The sequence below is a fragment of the Rhinatrema bivittatum genome, chromosome 2 (assembly GCF_901001135.1).
Source record: "Rhinatrema bivittatum chromosome 2, aRhiBiv1.1, whole genome shotgun sequence".
Classification (NCBI taxonomy): domain Eukaryota; kingdom Metazoa; phylum Chordata; class Amphibia; order Gymnophiona; family Rhinatrematidae; genus Rhinatrema; species Rhinatrema bivittatum.
Genome location: NC_042616.1, coordinates 815,804,867 through 815,825,718, shown reverse-complemented (window position 1 = coordinate 815,825,718; position 20,852 = coordinate 815,804,867). Strand labels below are relative to the sequence as shown.

At 49.3% G+C, this 20,852-nt stretch overlaps 1 protein-coding gene across 13 annotated transcripts in view; it reads right to left on the bottom strand.

Annotated features, from left to right (window-relative positions):
* The window catches only part of SCRIB (scribble planar cell polarity protein), a gene marked incomplete in the record, with an annotated part of 447,609 nt that overhangs the window by 253,158 nt on the left and 173,599 nt on the right, over positions 1 to 20,852 (bottom strand). For 11 of the 13 annotated variants that reach the window (XM_029592269.1, XM_029592271.1, XM_029592272.1 and 8 more), the window contains 4 exon segments: positions 1,664 to 1,885; positions 9,591 to 9,716; positions 10,738 to 10,865; positions 17,336 to 17,502. In XM_029592269.1, the coding sequence (XP_029448129.1) occupies positions 1,664 to 1,885; positions 9,591 to 9,716; positions 10,738 to 10,865; positions 17,336 to 17,502 (643 nt within the window). 13 annotated transcript variants of the gene reach the window in all.

Genomic DNA, 20,852 nt, shown 5'->3' with positions numbered 1-20,852 from the left:
AGCCTGCCAAGTCCCCCTGTCCCCCAATAGGACCTGGGTGAACTGGAGAAAGGACTGAGGAAAATCCCCCTCGGACCCCAAAAACATGGGCCTGACCGCCGGGGGATCCAAAATGGCCACCCTTCCCGCGGTTACCGCGCCGGGCAGCTGCACGCGGACTGAACCGCTCAGAGCTGCAGGAGGAGGAAAGGACGCAACCTTCTTCCGTTTGGCAGGCACAGGGAGCTTTGAGGGACCCCTCCCCCCGAAATGCAGGCTGAGCACAGACTGCGGCGATTAAGCCGCTCAGGAGTTGCTCCACGCGCACGGCAGGCCACCCCACTCACCATTGCGTCGCCGGCGGCCCAATCAAGCAGCAAAAATAAAAAATAGAAAAACGAAGAAAAAGACCTCCGAAACCACGCCGGGTGGGGGAGCCAACCTAGTCCACTGTTCCTACTTGTTCCTTTTTTTTTTTGTTTTTTTAAACTTTACTGCTCTAAAAGCAGCCTCACTGCAAGTTCCTGCTCCTAACACTGAAAAGAGCTGTCCAGCTCAATTCAGCAAGTGAACTAAAACAGGAGAGGAAAGTGAGGAAAAAAAATAAGGAGCCAACACGTGAAAGGGAGGGATCTGGACCACCAGATGTGCACCTCACGGTTACCTGTGGAGCGGGTGTACAAAAGGGTCACCGACCCCCCACAGCCCATCCGCCTCGACCAAACAGGGTAGGGATCCCTAACGAGAAACCCCAACCCCTGGGAGGAAGGTTCAGAGCAAAAATAAGACCCAAAAAAATACTGGAACAAACTGCAGGTTTATGCATCAGTCAGCAACTGCTGGAGACAGAGAAATACCGAGGAACTGCAGGTGGCATCAGTGTATATAAAGCAGCGTCAGTTTTACTTTCTCTGTCTCCACCTGCTGGCAAGGATGAATAAACCCAGGAGTCTGGACTGATCTGAGTACGTACAGGGAACTTCATTGGTCTCTGACCTCCAAAGGGGAGAAAAAACAAACCATACCGGGGAAGAAGACAGAACATGAATCTGCACTCTCATCCATTAAGAGAGGATTTCTTTCCAACAGCAAAATTAAAGGTCTTAACCTCAGAGGGAAGGACGCATCTGCAGGCTCCTCACAGATCTTAAACCAGAAATGAGACTCCTGCAGGGCTCTCAGAGGTCTCAAGGCAGGGGGGGGTGAGCTTCCTGCAGGCCTCTCCAAAGATCTTAGTGTAAGGAGCAAGCCTACCACAGACCCCCTCAGATCTCATGAATTAGAGTAACGTTTTAGGCCTCTCGAAGTCTCAGGGTAGGGTAAAAACATCCCATAATCGTCACAGAGGTCTAGGGATTAGGAAGGAGCATCCTATAGGCTTCTCATAGGTCTCAAAGCTGGGAAGGAGCCTCTTCCAGGTCTCACAAGACTCAGGGCAGTGGGATGAGCCTCCTGTGGGACTCTCATAGGTCCAAGTAATGGCAAAGATTCTCCCCCTAACTTCCACCCTTCCATAAGACTTCCACAGGCTGCTTACAGGTTTTGGGGTAGGAAGGGAACACCTCCTGCAGATTTCTCATAGGTTTTAGGGCACAAAGCAAGCTTTCTGCAGACCTCTCAGAGGACTTGGAGTTGATAGCACGCTACCTGCAAGGACAGTGAAACACTTTAAGCTTCATCTTACCTCTATATACTCTACTTCCATCTCATCATCCAGATCTGCCTCTTCGGCTTGTCCACTCTCCATCTGCTTGCATTCCTTCCCAGAATCAAACTCTGCTTCTTCCATGCCTGGGCTTCTCACGCTTTCACCTTCCTTTTCCTCCCGGCACCCTGCTGAAGCTGTGCTGTTGGAAACATGCGAATCTCCGCTCTGATTGGACAATGCACTCAGCCTTTTCTTCTGCTGGGAAAGCAACAGTGGGCATTAGGGAAGGGAACTGACTCACAGTGAGAGAGAGACACGTGCCCCAATTCACAGAGCTGGGATTAGCACCGAAGAAACCTTCACCTTGCATATTAGCACCCTGTGCCACATTCCCAAGAGTCAATATTCTGCTCTTCACACGTTTCTTCACCATCCTGAGGAGGATCCTGCAGCTGGCACTGAAAATCTGCTCTCATTGCTTTCCACTTCAGACTGAGGACATATCAAACTAACTCATCCCAGCAGGCCATGCATGGAATCCAAGATTCCCAGGCAGAACAGGACTTGTGTGCATGGGAGGACAAATGGACAATGGAGAAATTACTTACCTGATAATTTCGTTTTCCTTAGTGTACACAGATGGACTCAGGACCAATGGGTATAGTGTACTCCTGCCAGCAGTTGGATATGTATCAGATTTCAATCTGACGTCAGCCCCTAGTACATATACCCCTGCAGGAAGTGCAGCTCTTCAGTATTCTCCTCGAAAAGCATTGTGGATATATGTATGACTGAATAATTTGAATAACTTGATTAACTTTATAACTTGGTTAACTTAATTAATTTGAACTGGTTGAATTGGCTATAGCTTGAGACCGCCAGTGCCCTCAACCGAGAAACGTCGACACCTAGCAGGATGGGTGTCCTAGATGAAGGAAAACATGGCTTACCCGTGAATCACTTGTTCCCGGGGATGTCCCCTGAGAATTTCATGAGTAACGGCAGCCGTGGGTGGGATGCTGAGTCCATCTGTCTACACTAAGGAAAACTAAATTATCCGGTAAGTAATTTCTCCATTTCCTAGCGTGTAGCAGATGGACTCAGGACCAATGGGATGTATAAAAGCTACTCCCGAACCGGGTGGGAGGCTGCCTGTGACCCACTTTGTACTGCCCTTGCAAATGCTGTGTTCCTCCAGAGCCTGAACATCCAGGCGGTAAAACCTGGAGAAGGTGTGGATGGAGGACCATGTTGCCACCCTGCAGATTTCGGCGGATGACAGCATCTTTGTTTCCGCCCAGGACACTGCCTGGGCTCTAGTAGAATGGGCCTTGACTTGTAAAGGCGGTGGCTTGCCTGCTTCTATGTAGGCCGCCTTAATGACTTTTGATCCAGCGGGCTATGGTTGCTCGCGAAGCCGCTTCCCCTTGCTTCTTCCCGCTGTGAAGGATGAATAGATGGTCCGTCTTTCGTATGGATTCCGACCTTTCCAGGTATCAGACTAGGAGCCTGCCGACGTTGAGATGGCGTAGACTTCGAGCCTCTTCTGAATTCTTATGCTCATCTGGCGATGGTAGTGAGATGGTTTGGTTGAGATGGAAGTGAGACACCACTTTGGGGAGAAACGACGGAACTGTGCGTAACTGGATGGTTCCCGGGGTGAGTGTGAGGAACGGCTCTTGGCAGGACAGTGCTTGTAGCTCGGATATACGACGGGCTGAACAGGCTGCCAGCAGGAAGGCTGTCTTCAGTGTTAATAGTCAGAGAGACAGGCCGCGGAGAAGTCTGAAGGAGGTTCCTGCTAGGAAATCTAGGACCAGGTTGAGATTCCAAACAGGCACCGGCCACTTCAGGGGTGGTCAGATCTGCTTGACTCCTTTCAGAAAGCGGGAGACATCCGGGTGAGAGGCTATGCTGCCGCTCTCGCTCTTGATCCCGTAGCATGACAATGCGGCCACCTGTACCTTGATGGAGTTGAGAGACAATCCCTTCTGTAGGAATTCCAAAATCGCAGGAATTTTGACCGAGCGTGGTATGATGTCCCGGTCCTCGCACCAGGCTTCGAATACTCTCCAAATCCTTATGTATGTTAGGGATGTGGAGAACTTGCGTGCTCAGAGTAGGGTGTCAATTACTGCCCCCGAGTATCCGCTCTTCCTTAGGCGAGTCCTCTCAATGGCCAGATCGTAAGAGAATCTAGCTGGATCCTCGTGGAGGATCGGTCCTTGTTGGAGCAGGTCTTTGTGTGGAGGTAGCGGCAGGGGTCTACCTGTCAGCAGTCTTCGCATGTCTGCGTACCACGGTCTTCTTGGCCAGTCCGGGGCCACTAGAATTACTGGTCCCTTGTGGTGTTCTATCTTGTGGATGATTGCGCCCAATAGGGGCCACAGCGGGAAGGCATATAACAGAGTCTCCTGTGGCCAGGTCTGTACCAGGGTATCGATTCCCTGGGACTGGGGTTCCCGCCTGCGGCTGAAGAAACTGGGTACTTGGGCGCTGGACCGGTTTGCCAGGAGCTCCATGGTAGGTGTTCCCCAACGGTTTACTATCAATTGGAATGCTGTGGTCGACAGCCTCCATTCTCCTGGATCTAGACTTTCTTTGCTGAGGTAGTCCGCAGCGACGTTGTCTTTCCCGGTAATGTGGACAGCCGAGATCTCTTGAAGATTCACTTCCACCCATGACATTAGGAGGTCTATTTCCAGAGACACCTGTTGGCTTCTGGTTTCTCCCTGACGGTTGATATAGGCCACTGTTGTGGCGTTGTCCGACATTACTCTGACTGTTTTGTCTCTGGATCTGTGAACGAACCTTAGGCAGGCTAGTCTGACTGCCCGGGCTTCTAGGCGATTGATGTTCCATTCAGATTCTTCTTTGTTCCATTGCCCCTGGGCGGTTAGCTCCTGGCAGTGTGCTCCCCATCCTCATAGCCTGGCATCCGTGGTGAGTAGGATCCAGGTTGGTGAGGATAGTCTCGTTCCCTGGCTCAGATGGGCTCTGTCCGGGAGCTGAAGCCATACGGTGTAGTTCTGGGACAGTGGATTCCATCATGATAGTAGTGAGCGTTGTAGGGGTCTCATGTGGGCTCGTGCCCATGACACTACTTCCAGTGTGGATGCCATGAGACCGAGAACTTGTAGGTAATCCCATGCTGTGGGGTGAAGTTCGCTCAAAAGGATTCGTAACTGGGTCATCAGTTTTGATCTCCTTGTCGGTGTCAGGATGACCTTTGTCTTGTTTGGTGTTGAACCAGACTCCCAAGTATTCTAGAGATTGAGAGGGCTGCAGGCAGCTTTTGTTTGTGTTGACCACCCACCCGAGGCTTTCCAGTAGAGTTTTGACTCTGTTGGTTGCCTGGTGGCTTTCCTCTGGGGATTTCGCTCTGATCAGCCAATTGTCTAGATAAGGGTGCTCGCGGATTCCTTCCTTCCTCAGTGTTGCTGCCACCACCACTATGATCCTGGTGAACGTCCAGTGTGCAGTGGCTAACCCAAAAGGTAGTGCCCGGAACTGGTAGTGACGGTCCAGGATCGAGAAGCGTAGAAAACGCTGATGCTCTTGATGGATCGGGATGTGTAAGTAGGCTTCCGACAGATCCAGGGATGTAAGGAACTCTCTCGGTTGCATCGCCCTTATTACCGAGCGTAGGGTTTCCATGCGGAAGCGAGGAATCTTCAGGTGACGGTTGACTGCCTTGAGGTCCAGGATGGGTCTGCGTTCCTTCTTTCTTGGGGACGATAAAATAGATGGAATAATGTCCAGTATTTATTTGTTGTGGAGGAACCGGTGTTATAGCCTCTAAGGCAAGCAATCTGGTCAGGGTAGCTTCCACTGCCATCCTCTTGGAAGGGTCGTGGCAGGGAGATTCCACAAACTTGTCCGGAGCGAGATGGTGGAAATCCAGGTAATATCCCCTCTCAAATGATGGACAGGACCCACTTGTCCGAAGTTATCTCGACCCATCTTTGGTAGAAAAGGGCAAGTCTGCCCCCTATGACTTCTTCCTTTGGATGGTTTGGCTGCGGCTGGGGCCAGAGCCCGAGCTGGCTCCCCTTTTGCTGTGCTTGTTCCAAAAGGACTGGGTCCGGCCTGTGGGGCGGGCTGCTTGATATGTGCTTCTAAATGGGTTGAAGCGCTGTGATCCTCTGCCCCTGGAGGTTCGGGGGAAGGATCGCTGGTTTCTCTTATTCCTGTGCTCCGGTAGCCGCGGCAGTGGGGACTCGCCCCATTTGTTGGCTAGTTTCTCTAGTTCGCTTCCGAACAGGAGTGTTCCCTTGAAAGGCATCCTTGTGAGTCTCGTTTTGGAGGATGCATCGGCCGACCAATTTCAGAGCCAGATTTGTCTTCTGGCTGCCACGGTGGATGACATTCCTCGAGCTGCTGTGCGTATCAGATCAGAAGCGGCGCCCGCAAGGAATGATACAGCTGGTTCCAGGGCCTCCCCAGGAGTGGTGTTTCTGGCCTGTGCTAAGCAAGCGCGTGTCACCACAGCACAGCAGGCCACGATCTGTAAAGACACAGCAGAGACATCAAAGGACTGTTTGAGGATAGATTCCAGACGTCTGTCTTGAGCATCCTTGAGTGCTGCTCCTCCCTCCACCGGGATAGTAGTACGCTTCGAGACCGCGCAGACCATGGCATCCACTTTCGGACATGCCAGGTGATCTTTGGCGGCTGGGTCCGGAGGGTACATGGCTGCCAGAGCCTGGCCCCCTTTGAATGTAGTTTCTGGGGCATCCCATTCCAGGTCAATTAGTTGCTGGATGGCTTGGAATAGTGGGAAATGGCGGGAGGTCTGACGGAGTCCCTCTAATAGTGGGTTCGTCTTAGGTTCCCCCGAGGCACTTGTGCCTGGGATAGCAAGCTCTTTTAAGCTGTGTGTGACCAGGTCTGGAAGCCGTCCTTGGTGAAGAAGCGTCTCATGGTTCGGTGGGGCTTTGTCCCCGGGAGTTCCCCTTCCTCCAGGGGTTCTGAATCCTCATCTGAGTTGTTCGTGTCCCTGAAGGTGGGGCTTCTGGGTGGTGGGATCACTTCTCTGGGCTTAGAGGGTCCCAACATGTTGGGGACCTCTGGTGGAGCCTGTGGCCGTATTATAGGAGACCCCGGTTGCATGTGGACGAAGGTATGCAGACCTTTGAAGAATCCCACCGAGGAGATAGATGCTGGGTCTAGACTAAGGGGCTCTGTGTCCCTGGGGAGCCCCGTTTGGGGCTGTGGCCTCCTCATGCTGTGCAGCTCTAATGTGGCATGCTGGGCAGAGGCCCTAAGCTTTGAGTTTATTTTCCGGTGGTGCCATGGCTTGTGCGCGTAAAATACAGTTGTGCGTTGAAGTCGTGCGCGTAGGTTTGGTATGCGCCCGGCACAGTAAGCGCGTGGCTATGCGCGTTGCTTGTGCAAGCGATGTTGTGTGCACAAGTTATTCGTGCGCACGGCTCGCCTCTGTGCGCACGGATCGAAACGGCGGACAGGACGGCGAACAGAGCAAAATGGTGACAGACAATATGGCGACCACCTCGAGGGTCTCCCCGTGGGAGGACCCTCGGATCTAGCCCTGCCAAGGCAGATCAACCCGGTGGCACTGGTCCCGGCTGGTTACCTGTGCGGCTCCTCAAGCTTCGGAGACTGGAGACTTTTAAATAGATTTCTACCTTACCTGTCTCGGCGCTTCCCGGTCTCGTTCCGGGCAGTCTTCGGCTGCGGGGGAGAGGGAAAATACCTTCACCGCCGCGCTCGAGGTTGCACCCGCTGCCTCTCAGCCTCACCCGATGTCGGGAGCTAGGGCCCCACCAAGGGTCGGCAGCCGGTCCGAGGCTTACCTCCGAGAGATCGCTGAAATCACCTCGGGAAATCTCAACTGGGGAAGGGACCCAATGGGTGTCACCGCAGGAGAGCGGGGCTCGTCTTTAGAGGTAAGATTTCTTATTTTGGTTTTCTTTGGTAAAATTACTCTAATGCTGTGCGAGCATGCATAGAGTCCCTAACTGCTATGGAGACGGTAAATACTGAAGAGCTGCACTTCCTGCAGGGGTTTATGTACTAGGGCTAACGTCAGATTATCTGATTTGTCTCCAACTGCTATCAGAAGTACACTATACCCACTGGTCCTGAGTCCATCTGCTACATGCTCGGAAATGACCCATTAAAAAGAGCTCCAACTCTGTCGGATGGAAGAAGCCCCCACTCCCATTTCCCATAGGAAACAATGATTGGGAGTCTCAATTAGCAGAGCATGACTCGTTCTCACTACTCACACTCACCTCTGCTGTGGGAGACTGCGACTGGGAATCAGGTTAGGCAGTGATCGCTCCCTGTCCCACAGCAGAGGCGAGTGTGAGGAATGGGGAGAGGGAGCGATCACTGCCTAACCTGAATCCCAGTCGCAGTCTCCCACAGCAGAAGTGAGTGTGAGGAATGGGGAGACTGCAACTGGGAGAGTGTGAGGAATGGGGAGACTGCAACTGGGAGTCAGGATTGGCAGTGCATCGCTCCCTCTCCCATTCCTCACACTCACCTCTGCTGTGGGAGACTGCGACTGGGAGTCAGGTTCGGCAGTGCATCGCTCCCTCTCCCCATTCGTCACATTCACCTCTGCTGTGGGAGACTGCAACTGGGAGTCAGGTTCGGTAGTGCATCACTCCCTCTCCCCATTCATCACATTCACCTCTGCTGTGGGAGACTGCGACTGGGAGTCAGGTTCGGCAGTGCATCACTCCCTCTCCCCATTCGTCACATTCACCTCTGCTGTGGGAGACTGCGACTGGGAGTCAGGTTCGGTAGTGCATCGCTCCCTCTCCCCATTCGTCACATTCACCTCTGCTGTGGGAGACTGCGACTGGGAGTCAGGTTCGGTAGTGCATCGCTCCCTCTCCCCATTCGTCACATTCACCTCTGCTGTGGGAGACTGCGACTGGGAGTCAGGTTCGGTAGTGCATCGCTCCCTCTCCCCATTCGTCACATTCACCTCTGCTGTGGGAGACTGCGACTGGGAGTCAGGTTCGGTAGTGCAGCGCTCCCTCTCCCATTCATCACACTCACCTCTGCTGTGGGAGACTGCGACTGGGAGTCAGGTTCAGCAGTGCATCGCTCCCTCTCCCCATTCGTCACATTCACCTCTGCTGTGGGAGACTGCGACTGGGAGTCAGGTTCAGCAGTGCATCACTCCCTCTCCCATTCATCACACTCACCTCTGCTGTGGGAGACTGCGACTGGGAGTCAGGTTCGGCAGTGCATGGCTCCCTCTCCCCATTCGTCACATTCACCTCTGCTGTGGGAGACTGCGACTGGGAGAGTGTGAGGAATGGGGAGACTGCAACTGGGAGTCAGGTTCGGCAGTGCATCGCTCCCTCTCCCCATTCATCACATTCACCTCTGCTGTGGGAGACTGCGACTGGGAGTCAGGTTCGGCAGTGCATCGCTCCCTCTCCCCATTCGTCACATTCACCTCTGCTGTGGGAGACTGCGACTGGGAGTCAGGTTCTTTAGTGCATCGCTCCCTCTCCCCATTCGTCACATTCACCTCTGCTGTGGGAGACTGCGACTGGGAGTCAGGTTCGGTAGTGCATCGCTCCCTCTCCCCATTCGTCACATTCACCTCTGCTGTGGGAGACTGCGACTGGGAGTCAGGTTCGGTAGTGCATCGCTCCCTCTCCCATTCGTCACACTCACCTCTGCTGTGGGAGACTGTGACTGGGAGTCAGGTTCAGCAGTGCATCGCTCCCTCTCCCCATTCGTCACATTCACCTCTGCTGTGGGAGACTGCGACTGGGAGTCAGGTTCAGCAGTGCATCACTCCCTCTCCCATTCATCACACTCACCTCTGCTGTGGGAGACTGCGACTGGGAGTCAGGTTCGGCAGTGCATCGCTCCCTCTCCCCATTCATCACATTCACCTCTGCTGTGGGAGACTGCGACTGGGAGTGAGGTTCGGCAGTGCATCACTCCCTCTCCCATTCCTCACACTCACCTCCGCTGTGGGAGACGGCGACTGGGTGTCAGGTTTAGCTGTGTATGGCTCATTCCTGCGCACTTCAATCACTTTCTTCAGCTCCTTCAGCTCACAAGGATGGGGCGTGGCCCTGCGCTGCAGGCCCTGTGGCAAAGAACATATTAGTGAGGGTAGCTGCTCCAGCACAATATGGAAGGGACTCTTACCATATGGAGGAAAGCCGAGACACGCAGGTAGCACAAGGTTCCACCAGGAAGCAAACTAAGGGAATGATCAGTAGCATAGGATTAAAAGTAATTAATGGAGTTATCCTTCATCTCTGTAGGGCTCCATAAAATGGTGGTGTTACCTTTCCTGAGCTGTTTCCACTGCACTGCTCCCTTCCACCCAAAACACGTGTGGGCGTGTGCACATGGGTACATGTACATGTATGTGTACGTGTCCGAGAGAGAAAAGACTTCCATTCCATGGCATCCCTAGCTCTCCCCCTACAACCTCCCCACATTCTGTGCTATTCCCATACTCTACCAAGAGCTTTCCTCTGCTCCAACATACCCTCTTGCACTCTAGCCCTACAATTAAAGACTATCTGGGCTTTGCCTCCCCTGCAATACCCTGCCCGGGGATCCCTTCTCCTCCTCTGTGTCACTCCATACCCTGTTGACAGCCTTCCCCTATTCTTTGCTATTCCCATGCTCTATCTAAAGGCTTCCTCTGCTCTGAGAAACCTTGCACCTTACCCAGCCCCGATTCCTCCCTACTGTGTCCTGAGTCCCGTCCCCGGCTCCAATACGCCTCCATGCCATGTCCCGAGACCCCTCCATATCAAGCTCAAGGTTCCTTTCTCCAGCTCTGAGACATCCTCTCACACTGCCCTGGGTCCCTTCCCCAGCTCTGAGACTCCTCCGTGCCCTGCCCAGAGTCCCCTTTCTCAGCTCTGAGACATCCCTCACAACGCCCTGAGTCCCTTCCCCGACTCTCGAGACTCCTCTGTATCCTGCACTGAGTCTCTTTCCCGGCTCTGAGACCCTCCCCCCCCCAGTCCTTTCCCTGGCTCTGAGACTCCTCTGTATCCAGTCTTGAGTCCCTTTTCCCATCTCACAGACTTCTCCATATTTTGCTTCAACTCCCTTACCCAGCTCCGAGACACTCATGAGATCCTCACCCTCCGCTCAGCTCCGACCTCATCCTCATCCTCTTCTGGCTTTGGCTCCTCCTGGAATTGTATGACACTGACTCTATTCAGGTTGGTATCGATCCAGTTCTCATCGATACTGCCTTGCAGCAGGTTCTCTTCAGAGAGAAAAAGAAAAAAAAAAAGAAATAGAACCAGGTTGGATCTCTGCTCCCTAACATTTCCACTAGTAATGAAAAACAAATACAGTGACCAATACAAGTAACTCCTGAATATTCACTGGGGTGCAAACAATCCTGCAGGAGCGTTCCCAAGCACCCATGATAGCCCTGATATGGAACTGAGACAGTATCAGAGAACTAGAAGCTTCCACACCACTGGTACCGGCAATATGGAGTTATATAGGTTGTGTTACCCAGCCATGGTTTCAACAAGCTTGTTAAGTTTTATATATTTTATGAACACACATGCAACTACTATTTTTGCTGGATAGCCAGGCACATAATGCCAGATCAGTCACCGGAGGCTTGAGTGGCCAAAGATTGGGGGAGCTGAGCTTAAGAGAGGGCCAGATTTGTAGAAAGAGAGCGCGAGAGCCAGTTTCCAGGATACGGAGGGGGTCAGGGATAGGAGGAGTGAAGAAATCAAGCTTCCCAAGCAGATTCTATTATGGTTTGTTGAAGCAAAAGAGCCGCCTGAACATACAGTAAAGTCCATCCAGCTGTGCATTAAACAAATGTCATTCTATTAAAGGATAAACACCATCTAGCTAGGTATTTAATAAGGAGAAATTTTATCTTACCTGTTTATTTCCTTTCCTTCAATCCTGCTAGACCAATCCAGGTGCATGGCGACAGAGGACTCAAATTTTCCAGTGATATCACTGGTATAAGTAGTGATTCAGCACTGGCACTTGCCAGTATCCTTATGACAAAGCAAGGGAATAGAAAAACCCCTATAAAACTATCACAAACATATTTTCAAAGATAGCCACACCAAGAAAGAAGCCTCCAAGAAACCTCTCTCAGCATGCCACCAGGATCAGAAAGGGAAACAATGAACCAGAAGCAACAGATTCAGAGAAGTCTTAGGTTCTCCTCAAGGAGTAAAGACATCATGACCTTACTGAGAAACTCGCAAGCTCTTGAGCAAAGACAAGCAAACTGCAGCCACTAAATTCACAGGAGGGTCCTGGACTGATCTAGCAGGAATCAAGGAAAGAAAACTGACAGGTAAGACCACATTTCTCCTTCCTTATCATCCTGCTACATCAGTCCACACTTAGAAAGTACCCAAGCCCCCTCTAACATGGGTGGGTATTTATTTATTATTATTTGATTTATATTCCACTTTTCAAGCCCATCTAAGCAGGTACTGTAAGTATTTCCATGTCCCCAGGTTATTTATACCTGAGGCAATGGAGATGAAGTGACTTGCCTAAGGTCAGAAGTAGCAGAAGTGGGTTTTGAACCCTGGTCTCCTGATTGGTTGCCCACTGCTCTTAAGCACTGGGCTACTCCTCCAAGAAGACAAGGCAGCCCTGAGAACGCCTGCCCCAAAGGCTGCATCTCCGTTAGCCTGTATAGCCACTCTATAATGCTTAGTGAAGGAATGCAAAGAGGACCAAGTGCTCGCCTTGCAATTATCTTCCAGAGTAACGGCTTCAGTCTTTGCCCACAAGGAAGCCCAAATCCTCAAAGGAGCACAAAGACTCCAAAACATACAGGTCCCTTAGCGAGTATGCCAATGAAAAAAATGACTCCTTGATCCACCGGAACAGAGATGATTTTGATGCTGTTTCGCTCTTGCAAGAGCCACCGGACAAATCAAACCACTTTAGATACCCGATGAGAACCCTGAGCATCAAAGAAGTGGAGAGAGCTATGTTTCCCCCAGACATTCCCCTTTCACAAACTGGAGAAGAGATTGGAAGAGAAAAAAAATGTTTTTTTGATATCTCATAATTAGATTTGATTTACTCAGTACCGAGCTACCATCTACGGATTCAGGTTCTCTAGGAAAATACCTTTCAGCTTCTTCATACAGTGAGGGGCTGAGAAAAGGAAAATTCGTTCTTACCTGCTATTTTCATTGGTGAGGTTGGTGACAACTGTGAAAAGAGCCTTATCATTGTATTGGAGATTGTGAATTTTTTGGGCGTAGTAGTCTCGTTTAGTTTGTTGAATGGAATTCCTGTAGTTGTGCATGTGTAGGTAGTAAGATGCTTTTGTGGCTGGAGTGGGATGTTTCTGCCATTATCTTTCGGAGTTTCTGAGGAGGCTCTTCTGAGACTTGAGTTCTGGGGCAGATGGGGCAGATTTGGTTGGCGATGTTGAGGGTGACGTTGAACCAGGAGGAGATGGTGTTGTCGGTTGTCTTAAGGTCAATTTCATTGGGGATATTGGAGCACGCTGTTAAGAGGTCGTCTGTCGGGCAGGTTTTACGGTATTTGAAGGTGTGTGTTTGTGGTGGGGGGGAGAATGCAGTTTGCTTTAATGAAAGGGTCATTTTTATGATAGAATGGTCAGACCAGGGCACGGGGTAGCAGGTAGGGGAATATATGAGATGGAGGTCAGAGTTAGTGAAAATGAGGTCGAGAGTGTGGCCTGCCTTGTGTGTAGGGGAATGTATAATCTGAGTAAAGCCCATGGCTTCGAGGGAGGAGATGAAGGCTTCGCAGGCTGGAGATTGAGGGTGGGAGTCAACATGGAGGTTAAAGTCACCGAGAAGAATGGTGGGGAGGTCGGGGGTTAGGGAATCGGCGAAGAATTCAATTAAAGGCAAGGAATTGCTTTCTAGAAGTCCTGGGGGGGTGTATATGAGGCAGAGTTGGAGGAACTTTGATTTGAAGAAACCAACTTCGTATCTGGAGGGTGTGTTGACCTTTTGAGAAATTAATTTCAATTCTTTTTTAGCAGCGAGGAGTATGCCGCCTCCTCTTTTCTTTTTTCGGGGAATGGAGATGAAGTCGTAGGTTTCTGTGGACATCTGGTTAAGGAGGGAGATGTCAGTGTGTTTTAGCCAAGTTTCTGTTATGGCACAGATGTCAGGTTTGGAATCAATGAAGATGTCGTTAAGTAAGTGTGTTTTTTTCAGAAGAGATTGGGCATTGAAAAGGATAAGAGAAATTAAGGAGAGGCCCAGGAATTGGGTAAGTGGAGACGCCATGATTGGGATTAGCCTTCTGTGAAGGTGGGTAGTGGGACTAGGGAAAGGTAGGTTATTTATGTGAGGGCGGTTTTTTAGGATAGGGATGGGACGAGAGAGAAGAGCAGATAGCATTTGCATAGTTTTTAGGAGTGAGGGAGAGAGGGTGGGGGGAGGGTTTTTTTTCCTTTTTTCTTTCTTCTTCTTTATTATTGGAGGAAGGGAGGGGGGATGTGGATAAATGAAGGGGAGCTGAAGGGGATGCGCAAAGGCACGCGCGCGACGCCCCAGGTCAGGACTGACTTTTAAATTCCTTGGCAGTCGCGGAGCTGAGGTCAGAAGTGGGCGGGATGATTGGCCGAGTAGAGAGGAGGAGATTCGCCGCCAACACGTGGTCGCTGTGCCAAGCAAAGGCAATGGAGAGGCTCATGGACCCCGATGGGTCAGTGGCGCCGGTTGCGCTGAGCCGGAGAATCGAGCGGGGAGCAGTCGCAGCGAAAAGAGGCTACCCCAGGTCAGGACTGACTTTTAAATCCCTTGGCAGTCATGCAGCTGAGGTCAGAAGTGGGCGGGATGACTGGCCGAGTAGAGAGGAGGAGATTTGCCGCCAACACGTGGTCACTGTGCCAAGCAAAGGCAATGGAGAGGCTCGGGGCTCAGGGGTTCGGGGCCTTAAAAAATTTTTTCGCAACCCACTAAGTATAACAAAAGATAAGCTGAAGCTGCTAATGAAAGACATATAAGAACGGATTGCTAAAATTTGCTATCGTCCCATGAAGCTTGCTCCAAACAAAACTTTGTAAAAGTGTGAATGGATGATCAAGTGGTCACTTTACAAACATCTTCAATAGAGGGATATTTTAAATGCATGGTGGTGGTTGCAGTTACCCTTAGTTGGTGCGATGTTATCCTTTGTGGGAATTGTACTCTTGCTTTGAAAAAGATCCACACTATCTGGCCGATTCAGTAAAGTCCGCGGGAGAGTGGACGAACGCCTGCTCTCCCGGTGCGCCGGTGCGCGCGATTCTGTATTTAAATTAGGTGATGCGGTAAAAACGGGGAAAAGGAGGCGCTAGGGACACGCTAGCGTGTCCCTAGCGCCTTTTTGACAGGAGCGGCAGCTGTCAGCGGGTTTGACAGCCGAAGCTCAATTTTGCCAGCGTCGGTTCTCGAGCCCGCTGACAGCCACGGGCTCGGAAACTGGACGCCGGCAAAATTGAGCGTCCAGTTTTCGGCCCAACAGCCGCAGGCCGAATTCAAATTTTTATTTATTTATTTATTTACTTTTTGGGACCTCCGACTTAATATCGCTATGATATTAAGTCGGAGGGTGCACAGAAAAGCAGTTTTTACTGCTTTTCTGTGCACTTTCCTGGCACCGGAAGAAATTTCTGAAAGTAAAATGTGTGGCTTGGCTGCACATTTTACTTTCTGTATCCCGCGCGCATACCTAATAGGGCCATCAACATGCATTTGCATGTTGAGGGCACTATTAGGTGCCGCGGGTTGGACGTGCGTTTTCCTCCCCTTACTGAATAAGGGGTAAGGAAAAACGCGCGTCCAATAGCAGGCTAACAGTGCGCTACTTGCTAACTTCATGGAATGCCCCCTAGTCCTTCTATTATCTGAAAGTGAAAATAACCGAGTCACATCTACTTGCTCAAGACCTCTCATGATTTTAAACACTTCTATCATATCCCCCCTCAGCCGTCTCTTCTCCAAGCTGAACAGCCCTAACCTCTTCAGCCTTTCCTCATAGGGGAGCTGTTCCATCCCCTTTATCATTCTGGTTGCCTTTCTCTGTACCTTCTCCAGTGCAACTATATCTTTTTTGAGATGTGGTGACCAGAATTGTACACAGTATTCAAGGTGCGGTCTCACCATGGAGCGATACAGAGGCATTATGACATTTTCCGTTTTATTCATCATTCCCTTCCTAATAATTCCTAACTTTCTATTTTCTTTTTTGAATGCCGCAGCTCACTGAGCCGACGATTTCAATGTTTTATCCACTATGACACCTAGATCTCTTTCTTGGGTTGTAGCTCCTAATATGGAACCCAACATTGTGTAATTATAGCACGGGTTATTTTTCCCTATATGCATCACCTTGCACTTATCCACATTAAATTTCATCTGCCATTTGGATGCCCAATCTTCCAGTCTCACAAGGTCCTCCTGCAATGTGGTGTTGTTTTACTTAGAACTAAGTAAAACACCACCACTCTTCCCACAGTCCAGGGTATAGAGATTTTGTTACATCGTGGATGTCTGCGGCTTCAGAAAGAATGCTGGAAGATTTAATTGTTTGGTTTAGGTTAAAATCTTCAGCAAGAAGTCAGCACCAAGATGATCACCACCAAGCAACACGGTGCCAACAGGCAGGGCGCCAAGATAGACTGTGCCAAAGTAGATGGCGCAGAGGATACCGGCGCTGATGCCGACAGTGTTTGTGTTCTGAGCATCACGGCACAGGTTTATCAGATCGGTGCTTTCTGCCCCATGGTCATGCTTCCTCTTTTTTTGAAGCCTCCTTTGAATCTGCAGACTCCGACCTATTCGGTGCAGGTCTCTTTCATGAGATGTCCTTTTCTGAAGAAAGCAGCTCACACCTGAGTTTCAATAACCTCTCTCTCATTGTACGGACCCAAACCTTTTAGACTTAATTCATGCGGAGATCCTGCACCCCCATTTTATGTCTGCATCTGGTACATAACTTGAAGGGGCTTTTCCCAATGAACAAACTAATTTGTTTTTAAAATAATCATGAGTACAGAAAAATAAACCAAACTAAAGCTTTGCTAACACTCAACAAAAGTTAAGTGTGAATGGCACTATAAGAGAGAGAGATCCCTTAGATTATCTGAACACTGCAATGGATAGAAAAAAAAAATGACAGGGCTCCCTCGGGGACGACAACACAGGAAGCTCCGCACATGCTCAAAGGACTTGTTTTGGTTGGTAAAAGTTTTGAAAGTTTTCCCGCCATCGGGAAACGTCATTCACATTTGGCTTTTTGTCCTGCTTGTCCACGGAGAAACAGGGGGCGGCTATTCACCCACTCCAACAGTACTGGGACTAGGATGTAAGATTTAAAACAAAATCAGAGAGAGAAATTTTTTTCCTTCAACGCATAATCAAGCTGTGGAATGTTTTGCTGGAGGATGTGGTAGGCATGTAATACAGCCGAGTTTAAAAGGGGTTACCCAAAGGAAAAGCCCGTAAGCAATCATCTGCCAAATGGACTTGGGGAAAGCCACAGATTATCCTTGAGAGTAAGCGACAGGGAACGGATCTACTCCTTGGTGTTTGCCAGGCACTTCCAGGTGGCCCAGACTGGTCCCTGTCAAAGACAAGATACTGGGGGGTCAGTGGACCATTGCTGATCCGAAGTGTGCAGCACTGCATCTGGTAGGTATTATTATTATTATACTATTAAGTTTCCCGGGCACGTCTTCTCCTCCCCTCTGCCCTTTTTTACCTAAGCTGGAAGAAGGCTGTTGTGGAAGGAGGTAGCAGGTCAGGACCTTCTCTCCACTCTTCTCATCGTCCTCGGTCTGGAACTTCAGCATGGGCTGCGACTGATTCTCTGCCAGCCAAAGCGCCTTCAGATTCAGGTTTGTGAGAGCGAATGGCAGGTACTGCAGCCTGGGTAAGAAATATACACACACAAGAAAATGAGAAAGCACACTCACCCCTCATGGAAAGACCAGACGCAAAGAACAAGCAGGAACGAAGACCTGGCAGTGATGGAAGAAGATTCATGCAAAAAAATGACCAAAAAATTCCTGATATATGAACTTAATCCCAACTTGGTTACCCCTAGGTGAGTTACTTTCTCCCTCCGTGTCTAGGTTGTAATTTCAGCTCTGTCACCAAATCTCTGTGTGACTCTGGGTGAGAGAGTCTCTCTCAATATATCAAACTATTATTGGAAATTAAAAGGAAATGCTTACTTTATTTGCTGGCCTCTGAAGACGGCATCCTAGCAGGATCACACAACTTGCCACAGACTTGGTCTTAACTTCTCGAAATGTGGCACAACTCACATGCCACTAGGTGGCGACAGAGCTGTTAGAATTCAACCATCCTCAAGTGCATTATTACCGTGATTAAGGTCCCATTGTAATAAGGAACACTGGGCAGTGTGCATATTTTATATATATACACAACTTCATTCCCAACCAATTTAGTGCAAAAAATGTGCACACAAACATGAGTAAAACTACACACACACACACCAGTGCTGCTGCATTTAAATCCCATTCCTCCTCAATGCAGAGAGAATGTTTTCTTAAAGCTGGAAATTTAACTCCTGCTCGGAAGTGGAGCACATTTTCTTCATCAAGCGCTAAGATTATGGGGCTGAATCTAGAATTTTTGGATCTTTTAATCGGCACAAATCATGTTTTCTACACATAGAATAGGGTTTGTGTGTATTGTTGCACATAGAACATAATTTAGGTGCATAAAGGTTCTGTGCGCAAAACAAGATTAGGAGCCTAGTTGTGTTCCCAGCTCAAATTAGGATTACAACATGAGTTAAGTGCACAACTTTTATGCTGCTAACCCAGATTTTGTGAGCACAACTTTTATGCACAGAAACATGGGATTCAAATGCAGGAGCACTAGCATTGAGGAGTAATGGCTAATGCCTTGCTCAACCATGATTTATGCTCCAAAACCAAGACTTGTGCACATTAACCACGGATTTAAGCACAAAACAGTTTGCACACAAATCATCCTTTATGCGCAAAAGCTACTAGTTGCGTGCACAAAATCTTTTCTGTTCACAAGCCATGTTTTATGCACAGAAATCATTTTATGGCCGCAAGGCATGTCCTCCTGCATTCTTTTGGATTCTTAACTCCCACTGCATTTGCACACTAACTGGGAGTTGAATTATTTTTCAGAACAATTGCATGCAAATCTCTCATGTGCATAATCATTGTGGATATCCTGAAAACCTGGTCTGTTTGTGGCTCTCGAGGGGCAGAGTTGGCCACCCCTGCAATAAGGGATACTAATGAGTATCCAACTCCACCAGCAAGCCATTTCCAGAGGAGAGCAATTGCAGGTGAGCAATGCCCCCATCTCCATAGCTAAGCCTGCCTAACAGCAGCACCATGACAGGAAGGGCTACCTGATGAACCAAGCATCGACAGGATAGAAGAATGGTCAGTCAGGTAACACCAAATTTTCTTCTTTTTATTTTCTGCTAAACAATTTTTTTTTAAACCCAAAGAGGTTAATGATAGACAACCCTTGAGATTAACCAACCAACCAGCCCCTGAGGGAGATGGAAGTTAAGAATTACTCCCAGGACAGCAACGAGAGGCAGTGGAAAGGGTACACCAGGACGCCCCCGTGGCAGCTCTGCCAATCTCCGTGATGGAAGCCTGCTACCAACACCCACACCCTTAACAGGCTCTGTCCTATCCCTTTAGGTCCAAGCCTGCTAGGACCCCTGTGTGATTGTGTATTTACCTACAGGAAAGCTGTCAATAGAGAAAAAAAAGAGTTTGGGAGGGCTTCAGTCCTCTCCAGCTGGTGGGAGACAGCTTTTCTGAAGGGCAGGTTTCCCCATACAGAGAAATGTGCTTGAATATCATCTGACTGATAGTGGCAAGAGCATCCGCTACGTGTGCAACGTATCATCCAGCTGGACCAATTTGGGGGGCCATGGTGCGTACTGCCTCCGGGGGCAGGAATATCCATTACCAACGTTACAACCTTCCAGGTCGGGTAGGTAAGCTCATATGAGCTGGGCAGCTGGAAAGGCTTTATCAGCCGATTAAGAATTGTGCTGACCAACGACACGGCAAGGTCTTAGATGGGAGGTTTTAAATGACTGAGACCTCATGCACTTTTCCCTTCTACAAGTCTGTGGATAGGGCTGACTACATTTTAAGCCAGACTGCAAGAGTTCCAGTAGGACAAGTTACATGGCCGAACCCCAAATGGAGACTTTTATTATTATTATTTGAAGCAGGAGCAGGTGAGACACCTGGAACTCAGCAGTCAGGCTCAGAGAGATGGGCTGGGCTGGGCGTTCAGGTAAACATGGGGGATCTAGCTCTGAGTGACCATCAGCAGAGGGAACCGGACTCGCTCAGTCCAGTAATAAAAAAGACTGGATCCTGATCTCTCCTGAGCTTTAAAAATTCCTGAAAAAAAAAAAAGAGGTCACGGGATAGAAGGTAGTGTCCTTTTATGGACTGCAAACTAGTCACAAAGGAGGGAACAGAGTAGGATTATATGGTCGGCTTTCTCAGTGGGAGAAAAGTCAACAGTGGAGTGCCTCAGGGAGCTGAACTGGGCTTGCTGGTTTTGTTTAATATATTTATAAATGATCCAGAAAGGGGACTGACAAATGAGGTAATCAGATTTACAGATGCCAATTATTCTGAGTCATTAAATCACAAGTGGATTGTGAGAAATTGCAGGCCTGGGCATCCAAATGGCAGTTGAAATTTAATGTTGACAAGTGCAAAGCAATGCACATGGGGAAAAGTAACCCACATAGTAGTTACATGTTGGGTTCCATATTAGGAGCTACCACCCAGGAAAGAGATCTAGGCATCATAGTGGATAACACATTGAAATCGTTGGCTCAGTGGGCAGCAGCAGTCAAAAAAAACAAAGAATGTTGGGAATTATTAGGAAGGGAATGGTTAACAAAACAGAAAATGCATAATGCCCCTGTATCGCTCCATGCTGAGACCCCACCTTGAATACTGTGTACAATTCTGGTCGCCGCATCTCAAAAAAGATATAATTGTGATGAAGAAGGTACAGAGAAGGTCGACCAAAATAATAAAGGGGATGGAACAGCTCCCCTATGAGGAAAGACTAAAGAGGTTAGGACTTTTCAGCTTGGAGAAGAGCGGCTGAGGGGGGGATATGATAGAGGTCGTTAAAATTATGAATGGAATAGAATACCATTCCTTAATTATAGGATTTCAAGGGACTAATCAATCATTAACAAAATGTCTTTC